At 44.3% G+C, this 18,993-nt stretch overlaps 1 protein-coding gene across 4 annotated transcripts in view; it reads left to right on the forward strand.

The window, feature by feature from the left end:
* Window positions 1–18,993, forward strand: part of herc2 (HECT and RLD domain containing E3 ubiquitin protein ligase 2) — a 43,248-nt gene that overhangs the window by 7,796 nt on the left and 16,459 nt on the right. For 3 of the 4 annotated variants that reach the window (XM_038716628.1, XM_038716630.1, XM_038716629.1), the window contains 52 exons: window positions 9–182; window positions 544–732; window positions 867–1,018; window positions 1,455–1,612; window positions 1,720–1,833; window positions 1,933–2,184; window positions 2,265–2,458; window positions 2,541–2,741; window positions 2,958–3,186; window positions 3,322–3,446; window positions 4,627–4,805; window positions 4,902–5,086; window positions 5,210–5,365; window positions 5,472–5,657; window positions 5,932–6,108; window positions 6,234–6,337; window positions 6,429–6,579; window positions 6,715–6,929; window positions 7,037–7,169; window positions 7,375–7,502; window positions 7,681–7,876; window positions 7,970–8,103; window positions 8,441–8,617; window positions 8,755–8,891; window positions 9,090–9,241; window positions 9,359–9,550; window positions 9,650–9,837; window positions 9,948–10,140; window positions 10,238–10,420; window positions 10,507–10,691; window positions 10,967–11,114; window positions 11,211–11,407; window positions 11,569–11,799; window positions 11,922–12,060; window positions 12,341–12,487; window positions 12,946–13,088; window positions 13,217–13,484; window positions 13,685–13,827; window positions 13,942–14,040; window positions 14,128–14,296; window positions 14,413–14,538; window positions 14,689–14,797; window positions 14,880–15,019; window positions 15,105–15,295; window positions 15,406–15,511; window positions 15,753–15,844; window positions 15,930–16,105; window positions 16,598–16,709; window positions 17,577–17,658; window positions 17,741–17,975; window positions 18,298–18,475; window positions 18,771–18,852. In XM_038716628.1, coding sequence (XP_038572556.1) covers window positions 9–182; window positions 544–732; window positions 867–1,018; window positions 1,455–1,612; window positions 1,720–1,833; window positions 1,933–2,184; window positions 2,265–2,458; window positions 2,541–2,741; window positions 2,958–3,186; window positions 3,322–3,446; window positions 4,627–4,805; window positions 4,902–5,086; window positions 5,210–5,365; window positions 5,472–5,657; window positions 5,932–6,108; window positions 6,234–6,337; window positions 6,429–6,579; window positions 6,715–6,929; window positions 7,037–7,169; window positions 7,375–7,502; window positions 7,681–7,876; window positions 7,970–8,103; window positions 8,441–8,617; window positions 8,755–8,891; window positions 9,090–9,241; window positions 9,359–9,550; window positions 9,650–9,837; window positions 9,948–10,140; window positions 10,238–10,420; window positions 10,507–10,691; window positions 10,967–11,114; window positions 11,211–11,407; window positions 11,569–11,799; window positions 11,922–12,060; window positions 12,341–12,487; window positions 12,946–13,088; window positions 13,217–13,484; window positions 13,685–13,827; window positions 13,942–14,040; window positions 14,128–14,296; window positions 14,413–14,538; window positions 14,689–14,797; window positions 14,880–15,019; window positions 15,105–15,295; window positions 15,406–15,511; window positions 15,753–15,844; window positions 15,930–16,105; window positions 16,598–16,709; window positions 17,577–17,658; window positions 17,741–17,975; window positions 18,298–18,475; window positions 18,771–18,852 — 8,452 coding nt within the window. The remainder of the gene's footprint in view (window positions 1–8; window positions 183–543; window positions 733–866; window positions 1,019–1,454; window positions 1,613–1,719; window positions 1,834–1,932; window positions 2,185–2,264; window positions 2,459–2,540; window positions 2,742–2,957; window positions 3,187–3,321; window positions 3,447–4,626; window positions 4,806–4,901; window positions 5,087–5,209; window positions 5,366–5,471; window positions 5,658–5,931; window positions 6,109–6,233; window positions 6,338–6,428; window positions 6,580–6,714; window positions 6,930–7,036; window positions 7,170–7,374; window positions 7,503–7,680; window positions 7,877–7,969; window positions 8,104–8,440; window positions 8,618–8,754; window positions 8,892–9,089; window positions 9,242–9,358; window positions 9,551–9,649; window positions 9,838–9,947; window positions 10,141–10,237; window positions 10,421–10,506; window positions 10,692–10,966; window positions 11,115–11,210; window positions 11,408–11,568; window positions 11,800–11,921; window positions 12,061–12,340; window positions 12,488–12,945; window positions 13,089–13,216; window positions 13,485–13,684; window positions 13,828–13,941; window positions 14,041–14,127; window positions 14,297–14,412; window positions 14,539–14,688; window positions 14,798–14,879; window positions 15,020–15,104; window positions 15,296–15,405; window positions 15,512–15,752; window positions 15,845–15,929; window positions 16,106–16,597; window positions 16,710–17,576; window positions 17,659–17,740; window positions 17,976–18,297; window positions 18,476–18,770; window positions 18,853–18,993) is intronic. The other variant, XM_038716631.1, reaches the window with a different exon arrangement.

Genomic DNA, 18,993 nt, shown 5'->3' on the forward strand with positions numbered 1-18,993 from the left:
ATTTCCAGATCCTCACAGCCCCTCTGAGTCCAAATGAGAGTTTTCTGCGCTACCTGACCTTACCTCAGGATAACGACCTGGCTATTGACCTTCGGCAAACAGCTGTGGTGATCATGGCTCACCTGGACCGCTTGGCTTCTCCCTGCAGCCCTCCACACTGCAACTCTCCCACGTCACACAAGGTGACAACTTGACTGGCAATGCCTGAATGATAAGTTATCATATTTCTTTTTAGGTCAGTGATGTTCCTCCTTCTATTATTGTGGGAGCTATGTGCCTGTGTTATCATCTTTGTGCTTTATACATATCTTGGATGTCCACATTGTGTCCTGTTCACTGTCATCACGGTCATCATCAGACTTCACTCAAGTGTGAATCCTCCTTTAGTTTGAGTGCCGTTAATCAAATATAAAAGGTTGACATGAATTTTTAGGATATTTTTTTATGGGTATATATTGTTGCAGAAGGAGAAATTGCAGCCAAAATGGCAATCAATCACCATGTGACTGACTTTGTCTCCCTTTCTGTCTCGTTATATCCCAGGGAACCTTGCAGGAGGTGATTGCCTGGGGCCTGTTGGGCTGGAAGCTTTATGCCAATGTAAATGGGCCCATTCAGTGTAAAGCCCTGTCGAGCCTTGGAGTCGCACAAATTGTTTGCTCAGAAAAGGGCTTCCTCATCCTGTCCAGCAGTGGTGCTGTTTACAGCCAGAACTACAAGAGCACAACCCTGGTCAGTTTTGTTGCACTGTGTTTTCTGTTTATTTATGTATCCTCTCTAATGAGCTAGCTTTATTCTTCCAAAAAAGTGATCCTTTCATCCTTTTGTCAGCTGCAGATGGAGTCACTGAATTTTTTTCATTGCAGGCTCCAATGCTAATCCATGGTCTGAGCTCCAGAAAGATTGTGAAGCTAGCAGCTCATCCTGATGGACAGCACTACTTGGCCCTGTCATCCAACGGGGAGGTGTTTTCATGGGGGTGCGGTGATGGAGGTCGCCTTGGACATGGAGACACCACGTAAGCAAACAGAAAAAACCCTAGCTGATATGTAATTTCCACCATGTCATCTAATAGACAAGATGAAGCTATATGGAAACTCTGGAAACTCTCTACAATTGTGGCTTCTGCAAATATAACACTAAATGAAGCTGTATATTTTGAAAATTTGGGGCACTAAATCCTGTGTCTAAAAAAAGTTTACCATTTTGTACATTTCATTAAATCCCGAATTTAAGACTTTGAATTAATGTTTTATGCTATTACACCAAAGACAGCTTCCACAGCTGCCATTAACTACATTTTAAGCAAAACATCCAACACTAAGAATTCTTCTAAAAAAGCCTAAAACAATGCCTGAGACATAAATGATTGCTTTCCCAACGAATTGACAGATTCCAGAAAACCTCCTCATATCTGTCAGCGAAGCATCAGCTCCCTTGTCACTTTATTTCAGGTATCTAGAAGAGCCTACAATGATCACAGCCTTCAATGGGAAACAGACAGGAAAGCATGTGGTACAAATAGCTTGTGGGAGCACATACAGTGCTGCGATCACAGCTGATGGCGAACTCTATACATGGGGTAGAGGGAACTACGGTCGACTGGGCCATGGTAAGCTCTAACTGCATTGAACTGCCGGACACAGCCTTTACCTCGAATAATAACATCTTTGTCTGTTTGATCACTGAAAAAGAGTTATCATCTTTCTGGGTTTCAAGGCTCCAGTGAGGACCAGACCACACCCATGCTGGTGACGGCGCTGAAGGGTCTAAAGGTGGTGGATGTGGCATGTGGCAGTGGTGATGCACAAACTCTTTCAGTGACAGAGAATGGTAATGGCTTTTTGGCCTGACGTTTGACCATAGAATCCACCAGCATTACCTAAACTGAAGTGTTTGCATTTTATTCACAATTTCTGTGTGTCTCCACAGGTCAGGTGTGGTCTTGGGGGGATGGAGACTATGGTAAACTGGGCCGAGGAGGCAGCGATGGCTGCAAGACACCCAAACTTGTGGAAAAACTGCAGGACCTGGACATAGTGAAGGTGAGCTGTGGCAGCCAGTTTTCAGTGGCCCTCACCAAAGAAGGCCAAGTGTACACCTGGGGAAAGGGAGACAACCAGCGTCTTGGCCATGGCACTGATGAGCATGTTCGTTACCCCAAGCTGCTGGACAGTCTACAGGGTGAGTTGACGATTCTGAAAATGTCTTCCGACGCTTTTAGAATACAAAGACTGATCTTTGTCTGTTATGTTTGCAAACAGGAAAGAAAGTTGTGGATATTGCTGTGGGGTCTACACACTGCCTAGCCCTCACAGACGACGGAGAAGTGCACAGTTGGGGCAGCAATGATAAGCTGCAACACTTTGATACACTCTTTTCTAACAAGAAGCAGCCTAAAGCACTGCCAGGGCTCAATTCCAAACACATAGTGGGAATCTCCTGTGGCCCAGGACAGGTAATGCATAACTGTCATTGATGATTTTTTTATGTGCTTATAATGGTGGACAAAAAACATATAAACACTTGTTTGTTTTCAGAGCTTCGCCTGGTCATCGTGCTCAGAGTGGTCTGTTGGGCTCCGTGTGCCCTTTGTAGTCGATGTTTGCCCCATGTCCTTTGAGCAGCTGGACCTACTCCTGCGACAGGTCAGCGAGGGGATGGACGGCAGCTCAGACTGGCCTCCCCCGCAGGAGAAGGAGTGCATGGTAGTCGCCACACTCAACCTGCTCAGGCTCCAGGTAGGCAACTGTCAGTCAACAGTTGATGTTTCATTACACGTGTAATTTTTTTGTGCTCGTCGCAGCTTTAGATTCTCTCAACAATGAAGTTTGGCATCGCAACACCTTCTCTCATCTCTAGTTTGCCACACATGATTGTGCCTAATCATTTGTAACATTGCAACAGTAGACTAATTGGACTGCTGATAATAATATACCTAAAACCTCCCTCCTCAGCTCCATGCAGCCATCAGTAACCAGGTGGATCCAGAGGAGCTTGGATTGGGGCTTGGCAGTGTGCTGCTTAACAACCTCAAACAAACTGTAGTAGTACTAGCTAGCAATGCTGGGGTGCTCAATACTGTGCAAGCAGCTGCACAAGCAGTTCTCCAAAGTGGCTGGTCAGTGCTGCTCCCCACTGCCGAGGAAAGGGCAAGGGCATTATCCTCCCTTCTGCCTAATGCTGGTGAGTGCAAATCATTTGCTAACACTGATTAAACACAGTAACAGTACTTAATAGTCCAACTGTTGATTTTGACATGAAGTGCAAAAATGGTTGGGACTAGGGACACTGAGGTTTTAATTGAATTTTATTTTCCAGCATCTGGAAATGAGATGAGTGTGAGCCCTGGACGTCGCTTCATGATTGACCTGTTGGTCAGCAGCTTAATGGCGGATGGAGGGTTGGAATCTGCTCTGAATGCAGCCATCACTGCTGAAATACAGGTTAGTGTGTTAAATGCATGACTCATCACTCTTCTCTTACATAATTTATTCATGGCAGCAGTACTTTTTCATGTTGTATAATAACATGTTGATAAAGATTTGTTTTGACTGAGATTCAGCTTAAGTTGAATTTTTATTAAATTTCTTATCACTTACTAAACCCATCTCTGGGCAATTGGGCAAATGTATTATTAAATTAAATGTGTATTGCTAAAGTCAGGCTTAACTTTGAGACATATTGAATTTGATGTCTTCTTGTCTTCTATACTATTGTAATCTTACAACTAATACAAAATATAAAATGTTAAAGAGGTGGTATTGTGCTTTTTGGCTTTTTCCCTCTCCTTTATTGAGTTATATACCTTTTTTGTGCATGTAATAGGTTTGCAAAGTGAAAAAGCCCAAAGTCCAGCCCAAAGGGAGTTCCCATCTCCCACAAAAAACTCTGCTCTGAACTGCTTTAAAACCGCTTGTTTATAGTCCAGCTGCTTCCCTTTGATCCCTGTGACATCAAAGGGATGAAAGCTAAATGCGCCTCATGTAACGCTCGCCAAGCGGCTACTCCGACACGCCCTCAAAAACACCGGTGGAAAAACAGTGAGCTGCAGCACACACCTCTCCTCTCCCTTCCAAACACTAGCTACCCTCCAGGCAGTCAATGGACATAAAGTTGTTACTGTGATGTAGAGACAGAGCTCAGGTAAAACTTTATGGATGAAAGATACATTTGTTACAGATTAATAACTCACCACTCTGAAACTCTTGCTCCAGTCCATGTTGCTAAGCTGGTAACGGGAACATATACAGCTGAACCGAAGTCATGTTCACCAGCTTCTCACTGACCCGCCCTTCTCTGCTTCTGATTGGCTAGTAATCCTTAAACTGCGCATGTACAACTCCCAACAAAGATCATGTAGAGGCAAGATGTATCACTCCATAGCTAAAACGAAGCGTTCAACACACAGGGTAAAAAGAGTAGCTGCAGCAATGTGCAGTATGACAAAAATATGGTGTTTTTTGAAAACTGTTCGACTGTTCTGGTACAACCCCTAAATAAGATTTTGAACCTGAAAATGAGCATAATACCACCTCTTTAAAATTTCCTGTATCCACATCCCTAAACTCCTGAAATAAGCCTCTCACTAGAAAGAATAACACTTTGTAATTTTTTTCATGACAGGACATTGAAGCCAAGAAGGAGGCTCAGAAAGAGAAGGAGATTGACGAGCAGGAGGCAAATGCTTCCACCATGCATCGTTGTCGCGCCATGCTGGACAAAGACCTCATCAACACCGGCATCTACGAGTCAGCGGGGAAGCAAAGCCTGCCTCTGGTGCAGCTTGTGCAGCAGCTTTTGAGGTAACCGCTCTTTGCCCGATTCATGCATCACTTACGCCTCTATACAGAGTACCTTCTTGTTGCCAGCTAGCAGATTAACACATTTAATTTCTGCAGGAACATCGCCTCCCAGACCATCGCAAGGCTGAAGGATGTTGCTCGGCGTATCTCAAACTATTTAGAGGCAGAGCATGTCAGCAAGGAACGCTCTGCGTCTCTGGATCTGCTGCTGCGCTTCCAGAGGCTGCTGGTTAGCAAACTGTACCTGGGTGTCAACGGCACAGAGAATGTTAATGGATACAGTGAGTCATGTATTTCAATCCAAATTTTTTTCTGTTGTAATACAGACATCCAGAGTAAATAGCTATCAAGTTTGAAAATGAGCTCTAGATGGGTAGTATTAGATCTCTATGTTGTTTTTTCAGATCCTGAGCTTCTTGGTGTTGGTTCCCTGTTAAAGAAGTACATCGCCCTGCTGTGTACTCACATCGGAGACATCCTCCCAGTGGCAACAAGTATTGCCTCTACCGGTCGCCGCCACTTTGCTGAAGTCTCTCGTGTTATTGAAGGAGATCTAACTGGTAATCCCTCTCTCAGGAGTACTTATGTGCAGCCTGAATTGCATGCATACCTTTTTAAGGCACTTGTGGGACAGTTATGGATGCCTCGCTGTTTCTTCTTCAATAGGAGTGCTGCTGCCTGAGTTAGTGGTGTCCATCGTCCTCCTCCTCACCATTGATGCAGGTCTAATGCAGGAGACTGGTTCTATCCCTCTCCTGGCTGGACTCCTGGAGCACCTCGACCGTTTCAACCACCTGGCCCCAGGACATGAGAGGGACGATAATGAGGATCTGGCCTGGCCAGGCATTATGGGTATAACACCAATTGTTTCTTACAATGTTACATTTACAATAACTCATTTAGCTGACGTTTTTATCCAAAGTGACTAAAAATTGCTATATATGTCAGAGGTCGCACGCCTCTGGGTCTCTCATACCAAAGGCATGTGTCGTATCCACTGCACAGTCGCTGCCCTCTTAGTGATGTGAAATAATTATAAACCCATAATTGAAACTTTTTATTAGATTAGGTGCTCTTCACTGCATTGTGTTTTAGAATGTAACTAGCTCTTTTTCTGCTGTGGCAGGGTCGTTCTTCACAGGGCAAAGTTCAAAGAACAACGAGGAGGTTTCCCTCATTCGCAAGGCTGACCTGGAGAACCACAACAAAGATGGTGGCTTCTGGACAGTCATTGACGGAAAGGTCTATGACATCAAGGACTTCCAGGCTCAGTCCCAGTCACTAACAGGAAACAGTATCCTCGGTAAGGTTTGCCAGTCAGAATAAATTTGAACTTAATTTTTATTTCCAAGCTCTTCATTTGATTAATCTTTAATCCTCATGACTAATGCCAAATATCATTGCATTTTTTCTCTTCTCTTTTTACAGCCCAGTTTGCAGGAGAAGACCCAGTGGTTGCTTTGGAAGCTGCTCTGCAGTTTGAGGACACCAGGGAGTCAATGCAGGCCTTCTGTGTTGGCCAGTATATGGAGGTACCAACTATCCCAAATCCCAAAACATATTTTCAAAATTTTTCACAACTGGTTCTAGCCATTTGATATTTTTATGTTCTATCATCTACAGCCTAATCAGGAGACAGTCACCACGCCAGACCTCAGCAGTCTCTCCTCCCCGCTTATTGACACGGAGAGGAACCTGGGGCTGCTGCTGGGTCTGCACGCCTCGTACCTGGCCAAGAGCACCCCCCTGTCCCCCATGGAGATTGAATGTGCCAGTGGGTTCATTGATTTTTTTTTTTTTTTTTTTTTTTTAAAGCAACCTCATTTAAAAAAACAAAGATGTGTTTTTCTCAAACTCTGCATTTTAATTGGTTTCAATTTTAACATCAATTGTTTATCTCTCTGCACAGAATGGCTCCAGTCCTCCATTTTCTCTGGGGGCCTGCAGACCAGTCAGATCCACTATAACTACAATGAAGAAAAGGATGAAGACCACTGCAGCTCCCTGGGTACAACCACTCCAGACAAAGCCAAACTCTACTCCCGAAGAATAACACTCAGCGACCACGCACAGCCTTTTCTGCAGGCCATAGCTGACAACAACACTCAGGACCACACTGTGAAGGTACAGGCAAGACAACAATGACTCAAAAGCAAACGACATAGCTGCACAGTAGCCATGAAGCTGAAGGGTGTACTCATGGTTTCATGCTTTTTGTTTTTACATTATAGGACTTTCTATGCCAAATAGAGCGTTGCTGTAAGCAGTACCATCTTATTACACCCATCACCTTCCCACCGGAACACCCTGTGGAGGAAGTTGGCCGCCTGCTGCTCTGCTGCCTGCTCAAACACCAAGACCTCGGTAACCTAGCAACTGGTCTCAGACAGGCTGTTTTAGGAGGAATTAAGAGCTAAATTTGTCTCACTTTGCCATTGAAATGGGCTTGTCATTGTTATCAGCTGTGCAGAGATGCACTGAAATATTTCCTTTCTGCACTTTCACAGCCGTTTCTAAGCAACTCTTGACATTTGAAATGATTTGCACTTGAAATCTCTTCCTGTCACAGGTCATATTGCTCTATCACTTGTCAGTCAGTGTGCCTTGGGTGTGGACCAGGGGAAACAGAGGTCACTCCCTAAATCTGTGATTGATGTGTGCCGCATGGTCTACCAAGCAAAGTGTTCTTTAATCAAGGTATGATTACTGCTCGTAACTTGTGTACTAAAATAGATCATGGGCATCATGATAACAAAACAGAAGAACTTGGTTTAATTCCTCAGTGGAGATTGTTATACGTAATTTGTGATACAAAAGCGAAACAGAGAAGAATGGGGCTTTTAATGGTGTGTTTGCTTTGTCCCACTTATTTTAGACTCATCAGGAACAAGGTCGCTCTTACAAGGAGGTGTGCGCACCTGTCATAGAGCGTCTGCGCTTCCTTTTTAATGAGCTGCGTCCAGCTGTGAGCAACGACCTGTCTATAGTGTCCAAACTGAAGCTGCTAAGCTCTCAGCCCCGCTGGAGGAGGATCACCCAGAAACTCATCAGGGACCGCAGGAAAAAAAGAGGTGGGTTATTCAAAACGTACTACACAGTGATTGAGTTTTATTTTCTTCACATACAACCGATTTATTAATTTAAATGTAATCTATATTTTTTAGTGCCTAAGAAGTCAGAGTCTGCTGACATAGAAGAGCCAAAGCTGGAGAACGAAGGGACCAATGAAGAAGAACTTAATGTCCACATCAGCCCCACACCAGCTGACAGGAAATCACCCACTAGTAGGACAACCAAGGTAGTTTAATGGGGTGTGATTATTGGAACATTTCACAAAAATATTATCCAAGATAAATAATTTCCCCAGAGGTTGTTTTATATTCTTCAAATGATCATCTTCTCAATGGCTTGTTGGCCGGTTTTGACATTATAAACATACATTAGGCCTCACTGGGAATGCAGACTGGTATTGAATCCCATTTCGTTTCCTACAGGTGAAGGGTTTAGCCCAAGTATATATTTTGGTATATTAGTTTTCTTGCACTGCACTTAACACTGCTGCATGTCTAGTCAAAATGCAAACAACACAGTGGTTGTACATTTTGACATTCCCGTTTTGTTTTCTTACATTACAGCAGGACAAGTGGCATCCGCTTCTAAACACTGTGGCCAATGTCCAGAAGTACCGGTGGCTGAAACACAGTGTTCAGGGTGTCTTTTCTCAGTCCAGCCTTATGGCCACCATAGTGGAGTTTGCACTAAAAGAGGAGCCCCTGGATGTAGAGAAGATGAGAAAGTGTCTACTCAAACAGGTGACTGCAAACAACAAGATCATCACTAACTTCACAAGTAGTCTGCAAAAAAAGGGACAGCAGGATGTTTATAATTTACTCTTTATCTGTTAAAGTGGTGAAAATGCTTCATTGATGTTAACTGTGTTTCATCGTAGCTGGAGAGGGCTGAGGTGAGACTTGAGGGCATCGACACCATGCTGAAGTTGGCCTCCAAAAGCTTCCTGCTGCCGTCTGTGCAGTATGCAATGCTCTGTGGCTGGCAAAGGGTCATACCAGAAGGGACCAACATTGGGTAAGTCAGTTATGTAACAGTTTATGTATATATGAAGAAATTTCCTATCGTAGTTGTTGTATTAAAATATGATAATTCAGTGGACATCATGCAGTCAGTTCATGTGATTTTGTGCAACAGCTAAGCAAAAACCACTAATATTGATGTATTGATGGCATCTGGTATTAAACCTTCTAATATTTCAACTCTCCTTTTCAGAGAGCCCCTGTCTGACTGCCTGAAGGACGTGGATCTGATCCCTCCCTTCAACCGCATGCTTTTGGAGGTGACCTTTGGCAAGTTGTATTCCTGGGCCATCCATAATGTTCGTAACATCCTCCTCGAGGCCAGCGCCCGCTTCAAAGAGCTCGGTAAGTAGCGTGGTTATACGGCTGGTTCGTCTCCGAAAACTAATCTGATACTAGTATAATATCATTACATATCGTTATAAACAGTCTAACAGTATTGTCACCTGTTCTTGTAACCAGGTGTGCAGCCCGTTCCATTGCAGACCATCACCAATGAGAACCCAGCGGGACCAAGTCTTGGCACCATTCCGCAGGCCCGCTTCCTTCTGTCCATGGTACACATGCTGTCCCTGAAACATGGGTCCAACAGCCTCAGTCTCTTGCTAAATTCTGGTATCTTGGCGCTCACACAGAGTATACTCCGGCTCATAGGTGAGTACTGTCCAGTCAAATACATACAGGTAATGTAGAATAGAGGCGGGCATTGGTGGATGAAGTTGTTTGATGTCTCTTCTATTGTTGTATCTCCAGGGCCCAGCACAGACAGCAGTGAGGAGGACTTGAGTTTATGTGCCCTCGGAGGGTCAGCCACAGTACTGGAGGAGTCCAGAAAGGAGGCTTCCCCCGCCCCCCTACCTGCCTCCGGCCCTGAGCTGGCTGCCATGATGAAGATAGGCACCAGGGTTATGAGGGGAGTCGACTGGAAATGGGGAGATCAGGTATCTGAATCCATTTTACAGTCACTTTCAGGTTTGTTTTGTTATTACTAACTAAAGCAGGAATGAAAAGCCTGGTGTTTAGTATTTGACCATGTGTGTACTCTTTCCAGGACGGTCCATCACCAGGTCTCGGTCGGGTCATTGGGGAGTTGGGCGAGGATGGCTGGATCAGGGTCCAGTGGGATACTAGCAGCACCAACTCCTACAGGATGGGCAAAGAGGGCAAATATGACCTGAAACTGGCTGAGCCACCACCTGCTGCCCAGCCCCCCATGGAGGACTCAGACACAGAAGATGACACAGGTCAGTTCACAATACTGCCTCAGGACAAGTTACCATAACTAGAAGCAAAATGTGAGGTTCGAATAATGACATTTACGATCTCCTGTCTTCATTACAGAAGGTGACCTGATGGAAAAGAGCAGCCACCCAACAGCGATGATGCTAACCAGCACAGTCAACCTGCTGAAGACACTGTCTCTATCAGCTGGGATCTATGCAGAGGTGTTGCAAACAGACGCTACACGGACCCTCTGTGGGCTACTGAGGATGCTTGTGGAAAGTGGAGCTAATGACAAGTCAGGTAGATGACCCGTCATGCTGATAAAGAGCATTGTATCATGTTGTTTGGTAGTGTCTTATCCTAAACTGAACCATCTTTGTTGTCAGGCTGTCACTCCCACAGACTGGTCTCTCGGGAGCAGCACAGGAGTTGGGGTACGCTGGGCTTCATACGCAGCATCGCCCTCATGCCCCAGATGTGCAGCACGCTCAGCACCTCTGCATGGATTAGCCTGCTCATCCGAATTGTCGAGGGACACCAATCCTTCAATGCCATTACTCTGCAGAGACAGGTGGGATAATAATGTCAGATGTGCTTTCTGTGATACTGTTGAATGCTTGTTGAAATTTTTATAAAAGGAGCAAGAACCTCACAGAATGGGACTTGTGTATTGTTATAGGAGGCTTTTTTGAAAGTTATTTGAAAGTTCAGCAGTGTTGGATGTACTAAAAAGCCAAATCCAGTTAAGAGACCTTAAGGAGGCAAATTTTTCAGAATAGACACCATTTGACCAACTGTTCAAAGAAAGAAGGCTGAAAAATAACACTACACTTCCACTGTTTCCAGATCCTAGCACTACGTCTCCTGCAGGCAGTCTTGCCCTCGTGGGACAAGACGGAGCGCTCTCAGGACATGAAGTTCCTGGTGGAGAAGTTGTTTAACTTCTTGGGAAGCCTGCTAAGCACCTGCTCCTCAGACCTGCCACTTCTCCGAGGTATGGTAATATCAGAATAATAATCAGGGTCTTAGTGGAAATCTGGTGTTTGGTTTTTTTTCTGTGTATTTTTAAATTCCTTCTTTCTCTGCACAGAGGGTTCCCTGCGAAGGAAGAAATCCCGCCCTCAGGCATCTCTTACAGCCACTCACAGCAGCACACTGGCTGAGGAGATTGTCACTGTCCTTCGCACTCTGCACTCTCTTGGCCAGTGGAACAGCATGATAAACGATTACATCAACGCTCAGCTGAGCTCCATTGGAGATGTTATGGCAGACTGCCAATCTGAAGCAGTAAGAATTATTGCAGTATTATGGATTCACTTAGAGTGTGTGTGTGTGTGTGTGTGTGTGTGTGAGTGAAACGTTAATCCACACTAGTGCTTTCATTCTTGCTTCATTGATAAAATCAGTTAAAGGGTGATTGTAAAATTATAGTTTCTCTGTTTCTCTAGTGTTTCCTGGAGGAGTATTTCCCTGATTCTGAGGGTCCTAGAGTGGGCAGTCTGATGGCAGTGCTGGCAGTCATTGGAGGAATTGATGGGCGACTCAGACTAGGAGGCCAAGTTATTCATGAGGAATATGGAGAGGGAACAGTCACTCGAATCACCCCAAAAGGACGCATCACCGTCCAATTTCACGAGATGAGGACCTGCAGGGTTTGCTTGCTCAGCCATCTCAAACCGGTATGGAATCGTTTCTATTCTTGTATGTGCATGTACAACTAGCACATTAGCTTTACTTTTACGTTTTAAGTTTATTAGACAACAAAACACTGACTTTCTGTTGTTGTTGTCATTTTGCTCAGATGCCTGTAGTATCCTTCAGTGTGCAGAACCTGCCCTTCACTGAGCCCATGCTGGCGGTTTGGGCCCAGCTGGTCAGCCTGGCTGGCAGCAAACTGGAGAAACAACACATGAAGAAGTCGCTTAGTCGAGGGCTTACAGGTACAGAAGCTCCTGGGGAAACACAACACAGATGCTGTAGGCTTGATGGTCTTTCATATGACTCAAACATAAATTAAAGAAAAACATTAACTGTATTTAGACTAATGTCTGGTATTGTGCCCTGGCAATATGTACAACTATGTTCTTATGATAAATGATACCTTGTCTCATTTAATAATGACTATGACAGAAGGTTTTAAGGGGTGGAGGATGTTTTGATTTGATGTTCAGAGCCTAAGGTCTAGTCCAGTGGATTTAATCAAACCTATTGTGTTTCCAGCTGACCAGGTGGACATCCATTTGCTGCGGTGCCAGCAGCTGAGGCTGTATATTTTAAAGGCATCACGGGCTCTGCTCTCTCATCAGGACAAACTCAGGCAGATCCTCTCCCAGCCGGCAGTTGTGGACATAGGACCCAACCCCAGTGGTAAGACCTCACCCAGTGAAGGGTTCTGTTTGAAAGTGGAACTGGAAAGTTAATCAGGACAGTCTTTAGAGGAAAATAATGCTGTTTAGTGCTGTAGTTGTATTGAAAATGGTGGTTAATGGTGATTAATTCCAATAACATATACATTACAATAAACATAATTATTGGGCCTAATGAAGTGCAATGTGCAACTTTTCTGCTGCTTTGGAGCAACATCACAGCTCCCAGTGAGTGCACTGTATGGACATTTGGTCATGAGTTTGCACAATTAGTGCAAATTATTCTGATACAGCAGCTACTGTGTGGGAGGACAAACTTATCAGTGTCTGATGAACCAGTTTGCTTACCTTGCACACTTTGGAGGATTCCTTGAGATTATGTGGATCTAAATGAAGTTGCTGATCAGAGTTTAGAGACAAACTTTGTTTTATAAACAGAACTTATTTTTTTGTTTGCAGAGGATCCAGTCGTGTCATCTCCTGATGTGGGAGACTTGTCCCCTGAGGGTCCCCTGCCTCCGTTGATCCTCCTGCAGCAGCTGCTGTCCGCTGCCACCCAGCCCTCCCCTATCAAAGCCATTTTTGACAGGCAAGAGATGGAGGTGAGTCTGTAGACTTTTCTTTAGTAACCCGGTGTTAAGTAATTGTCAGTGGTAACATTGCATACATTAGAGCTAGTATATTCGGTTTGATGTCAGCATTATCTATGTATTGCTGTGTATATTTTTAGGCTGCAGCTCTGGCTGTGTGTCAGTACCTTGCTGTGGAATCCGCCCACCCATCCTCTCCACTGTTTGAGGACAGCAGCTCCAGTGAGGCCACAACACCTGTCACCATACAACATGTCCGACCTCCCAAACAGAAGAAGCAGAAGACCTCCCCTGTCCCTCCCTTACCCATAGTTCTCCAGCTTATGGAGATGGGATTCCCACGGAAAAACATCGAGTTTGCCTTGAAGTCGCTGTCTGGAACGACAGGCAGTGCATCTGGGGTCCCAGGTATCGTTTCAGAAGATACAAACCTGAATTTGTGAATACATCAGAATGCTTGCTTGTAAAACTTCCAACCTCTTGTCAGTCTTAACTCTTGTTAAAAGTCTGTAGCTGTCACTGCAGCAATGTGTCTGCTATATTAGTGTCACTATGTGATGTAATGTTTTGAGATCTACTTCTGGAGAGTAATTGAGCATGTACCTCAGGTGTTGAGGCTCTGGTGGGCTGGCTGCTGGACCATCCAGACATTCATGTGACTGAGCTGTCAGATGCCGACACTGTGTCAGATGAATACTCGGATGAAGAGGTGCTGGAGGAGCTGGAGGAGGCCGAGCCAACATTCCCTGTGGTACATTACTTTCTCTTTTGTTTCTGCCACTCAATAATGCACGGCCTGTCAAATTCTCCTCACGACCTGATTATAAATAGCTTTAGATGTAATATTGCCTGTGTGTAACATTAGCCTCCAGGTGCAGTGGTGACGGAAAGCCAGACATTTAAGAAGAGATCAGATTTCCAAAGCAACGATGATTATGCTGTGTATGTGAGAGAGAACATTCAGGTAAGAGCAGTGGCCTTTTAAACGATTATCTAAAAAGCCCTCAAAGAAATGTGACACAAGTCTGATAGATCGCTGACTACTCTGCAGGTGGGGATGATGGTGAAGTGCTGCAGAACGTACGAGGAAGTGTACGACGGAGATGTCGGCAAAGTGATCAAGTTGGACAGAGATGGACTTCATGACTTAAATGTGCAGTGTGATTGGCAGCAGAAAGGAGGAACGTACTGGGTCCGCTACATCCACATCGAGCTGCTTGGTGAGCATATGTGATTTTAGTGACCTGAGTAGTTCTGGGTAAACCTTGCCAGCATGTTTTCTCTTCCCTCCCTCTGCCATGTTTTGGGTCATTATTTGCTTTTTCTCCCTACCCAGGATTCCCACCACAAAGTTCTCCTTCCCATATAAAGATTGGTGACAAAGTGAGGGTGAAGCCCACAGTCACCACGCCAAAGTACAAATGGGGCTCCGTCACTCACAGGAGTGTTGGGGTTGTGAAAGGTAAATCATTCTCTGTAGCTTATAAATTGAATACCTTCTTCGGTTTTTGTTCAATTTATAATTTTAACAAACCTCATTTCACCCCTCATTAAAGATGCTGTTAGCTGAATGTACTGTTTTCTGTGCTAATGGACTAACTGGTTGTTTTAGCTTTCAGTGCCAATGGGAAGGATGTGATAGTAGACTTCCCTCAGCAGTCCCACTGGACTGGCTTGTTGTCTGAAATGGAACTGGTGCCCAGTGTTCACCCTGGCGTGAGGTATGTACGTTTAAGGTTTCTGTCTGCCCAGTTAACTGCGTATCTCACCAAGTCGTTCAGATGCAACTTGTGTTATCTGCAGGTGTGATGGCTGTCAGATGTTCCCTATAAACGGCGCCAGGTTCAAATGCAGGAACTGTGATGACTTTGACTTCTGTGAAAACTGCTTCAAGACCCGCAAACACAAAATCAGACATTTCTTTGGCAGAATCAACGAGCCAGGTTAGTCACACGTTCACCCAGATACCAACCGCTGTGCTTCTGTTTGCATGTGTGTGAACCTGTCGTTCATCTTCCCCACAATCAGGCCAGTCTTCGGCAATCTGCGGCCGCTCAGGAAAACAGCTCAAGAAGCATCACAGCAGCCAGCGCGGGATGCTGATTGATGACTGGTCGCGTGCTGTCAAGAGCCTCAATGTCTCATCCTCCGTAAACCAGGCGTCACGCCTCATTGACTGCAGTGATCAGTGTTGGCAGTCCTCCGGCTCGCAGGGAAAGGTAGGAGATTAAATAGCAAAATCTAATAAGCTGGATGACAGTCTATTTAGTTTAGCTTTATTGAAGTGTAATGCATCACCTGACAGGATCTGTCATTGTTTCCTCTGCAGCACTGGATTCGACTGGAGCTCTTCCCAGACGTTCTTGTGCACAGGCTGAAGATGATCGTGGACCCAGCGGACAGCAGCTACATGCCCTCACTAGTGGTGGTGTCAGGTGAGTTAAACTTATGATGTTGTTCTTTTAAAAATTAACCAACATGGGTATTTTGTTGCCCTTTTATTAGGACAGATGCTATGTAATTTTGCCATTAGACAATTGTATTCTGCCGTTGTAATCTGTTTGCTTTTGTTCCTCTAGTATAAACAACATGGGGTTTTTTACATTCTTGAAAAAGGATAAGAAGTGTTTAATTGTTTTTTAACATCATAAGGAATGTATTTTTCTTAATGTGCAGGTGGAAGCTCTTTGAACAACCTGATTGAGCTGAAGACAATTAACATAAATCCAACAGACACCACTGTCCTTCTCCTTAGTGACTGTACTGAGGTTGGTAGGCTAAGACTTCTAGTCGATGTTTATTGCTTTAAAAATTGTCTTTGTAATAACGCAAATGATGTCTTCCCACCCCCAGTATCACAGATACATTGAGATTGCAATCAAGCAGTGCCGCAGCTCTGGTATAGACTGCAAGATTCATGGACTTGGCATCGTGGGGCGCATCAGAGCAGAGGATGAAGACCTGGCCACAGTCCCTTTCCTGGCATCTGACAATGAAGAAGAGGATGATGACAAAACTGCCACTGGGAGGTATGGGTGGAAATGATCATTGTTCAGTGCTGGATTGTCAAACGCTTGAATGAATATTTGCGGTGCGATTGTAGATGTTTTCCTCATCTTTGGCAAGCGTACCTGTGGCAGGGGGTTACCACTGATGCAGGCTAATCAGCTCGTCGTTATGTCATTCTGCATTTTTGGAGTTTGATAAGTGAACCAGTAAATTGAGACTGTAGAGCCTGTGTCTTCTGATATACCTGAATAGATTTATATGTATATGCTCACAGATGCATTGCTTAATGCCATAATGAAATATTACCGTGGTTGAGGACCATTAAGCTACATAAAGAGTGTGTTTGATCTGTTAGTGTAAATTAAATGTGCAGCTATGTTTATGTGCTGTGTTGTTTTTTTTTTTTTTGGTTTTTTTTAACATTTGAAACAATCAAGACAAGAAAATTAAAATGACAATCAATTGAGTTCATATCCAGAATCTCACTGGGTGTTTTTTGTTTTGGCGTTTAGCCTTGCTCGGAAGAAGTCATCAGGATTGGAGTCCACAGCCACCATCAGGACCAAAGTGTTCGTCTGGGGGCTGAATGACAAGGACCAGCTGGGAGGACTCAAGGGTTCTAAGGTGCAGCTTTTGTTGTATTTACACTTTTGTGTATTTTTTCATGTTTTACATGCCACAGTTCATCTCCATTATGGGGAAACAAAGGTAGTTTGAGCTTTACTCAACACTTGCCTTACAGATGAATTGGTTGTTGAAGTGTTTTTCTCACCAGATGCCAGTCACTATATTTGCTGCTACCGTAATGGAAGAAGTATTCAGATCCTTTACTCAAGTAAAAATGGCGATACTGTGCTCTTAAAGTACTCCATTACAATTAAGAGTATTAAAAAAACATTATTACAAAATGTACTGTATTAAATAATAATTAATTGAATTAATAAATGTAATGTAAGTATCAAAAGTTGTCTTTCAGAACGTTATGTTCTTTTTTAAGTCATTGGATTATTATCATTGTTGCTTTAACATGTAAGGAACATTTTGATGTTACAGCAGGTCAAGATGGAGATAATTTTCACTATGCTATCAGGTAGTTCAATCTATAACCATGTATCCGTTAAAGCTGATAATGTTTTGAATGTAAAAGCTTCACCTGCAAACTATGGCTGGTGTATTTCCCATTTTAAAATGTAGAAGTATAAAGTAGAGAAAAATGGGAAGACAAATCCTCAAAACTTAATCAAAACACGAGTAAATGTACTTTCCTCAAGTGACCCCAACGTATCGGATCTGCCACCCAGGCCCCTTCTCTGTCGTGTTGTGTAACAGTGCGTGCAAACTGTATGATAAGCGTGTTTGTGGATGTGTCAAACACTATGACCAGCAGTGTAGAGCAGAGGGGAGCGGACACGACACGTCCTTGGTCTGAGCCTGTGGGAGGAGCTCAGAAGCTGCTCCATTCTCTAATCACTTTTTGTTTGTCCTTCACAGATCAAGGTGCCCTCCTTCTCTGAAACTCTCTCTGCACTGAATGTGGTGCAAGTGGCCGGTGGCTCCAAAAGCCTCTTTGCAGGTGAGCGATAAATGTTTTTGGAGTTGACGTTCTTTTATAACATGCACATATGGCGTGTGTAACCGTTGTGCTACTGTTCCAGTGACTGTCGAGGGGAAGATTTACGCATGTGGAGAGGCCACTAATGGCAGGTTAGGCCTGGGCCTGTCCAGTGGGACCATCCCCATCCCCCGTCAGATCACCGCACTCAGTAACTACGTGGTGAAGAAGGTTGCTGTGCATTCTGGGGGGCGCCACGCCATGGCCCTGACTGTGGACGGGAAGGTCTTCTCCTGGGGAGAGGGAGACGATGGCAAACTGGGACACTTCAGCAGAATGTATGTTATCTTGCGCAGATACTGCACAAATCTTGGAGAGAAATATGCGGTTATATCATTACTATGCCTTTTCTCAAAATTGGTGACATAGATCCTGACTTCACAAGTTCATTTTCCAACTCCAGCACATCAATTTCACTGTCTTGTTGGCCGTCTAGCTGTTGATAATTGAATTGCTGTTTTACTTTACATAATATCATGTCATAATTGTCCAGGATGTGAATTCCTAATTCAGAAGGTATTTCTGACGGCACAGTGTTGTGGACATCTTTCTAATGAAGTGATTAAATGAAAAAAATTAAAGTATTATTATTCACCTTAGGAACTGTGACAAGCCTCGTTTGATTGAGGCACTAAAGACCAAACGCATACGCGACATCGCCTGTGGAAGCTCTCATAGTGCGGCAATCACCTCCAGTGGGGAGCTGTACAGCTGGGGTTTGGGGGAATATGGCCGCCTTGGACATGGGGACAACACCACTCAGCTGAGGCCTAAACTGGTATGTCTGTATCTCTACCTCAGCCCTTTCTTCACTTTACAGGGAGACTGGAGGGCTTCAGGTTAGCAGCAGTGGGGAAAATAATGGAAGCAGACTTGACATATAAAGCATATAAAGCAATGAGAAGACATTTTTCATCATCAGGTTGCCCTAAAGAAAGATAAACATTTACCCCCAGTAACTCACGGTACCATGTGTAGAACTGGATTTGTTTATGATGTTGCTGTGAATCTATGTATACTATGAAGGGTATAAACTGACCATGCACCCCGGTTGCGGTGTCTTCATCATCTAGGTAAAAGTGCTTCTGGGACACCGCGTTATCCAGGTGGCTTGTGGGAGCAGGGATGCTCAAACTCTAGCCCTCACTGATGAAGGTATTTCTGTTAATGTACTCAGAGGTATCCTGTGGAGATTTAGACCACTAGTAGCACTAGAGACGCATGTTTTGTGTTAATCTCAGTGTTTGTATTTAGTGCATTTTGGTCAGCCTTGGATGTAAAGAAAACCGTCCTTGT

Source organism: Micropterus salmoides, unplaced genomic scaffold (genome assembly GCF_014851395.1).
Source record: "Micropterus salmoides isolate LMB-PRFRI ecotype aquatic unplaced genomic scaffold, ASM1485139v1 Ms_hic_scaffold_13, whole genome shotgun sequence".
Classification (NCBI taxonomy): domain Eukaryota; kingdom Metazoa; phylum Chordata; class Actinopteri; order Centrarchiformes; family Centrarchidae; genus Micropterus; species Micropterus salmoides.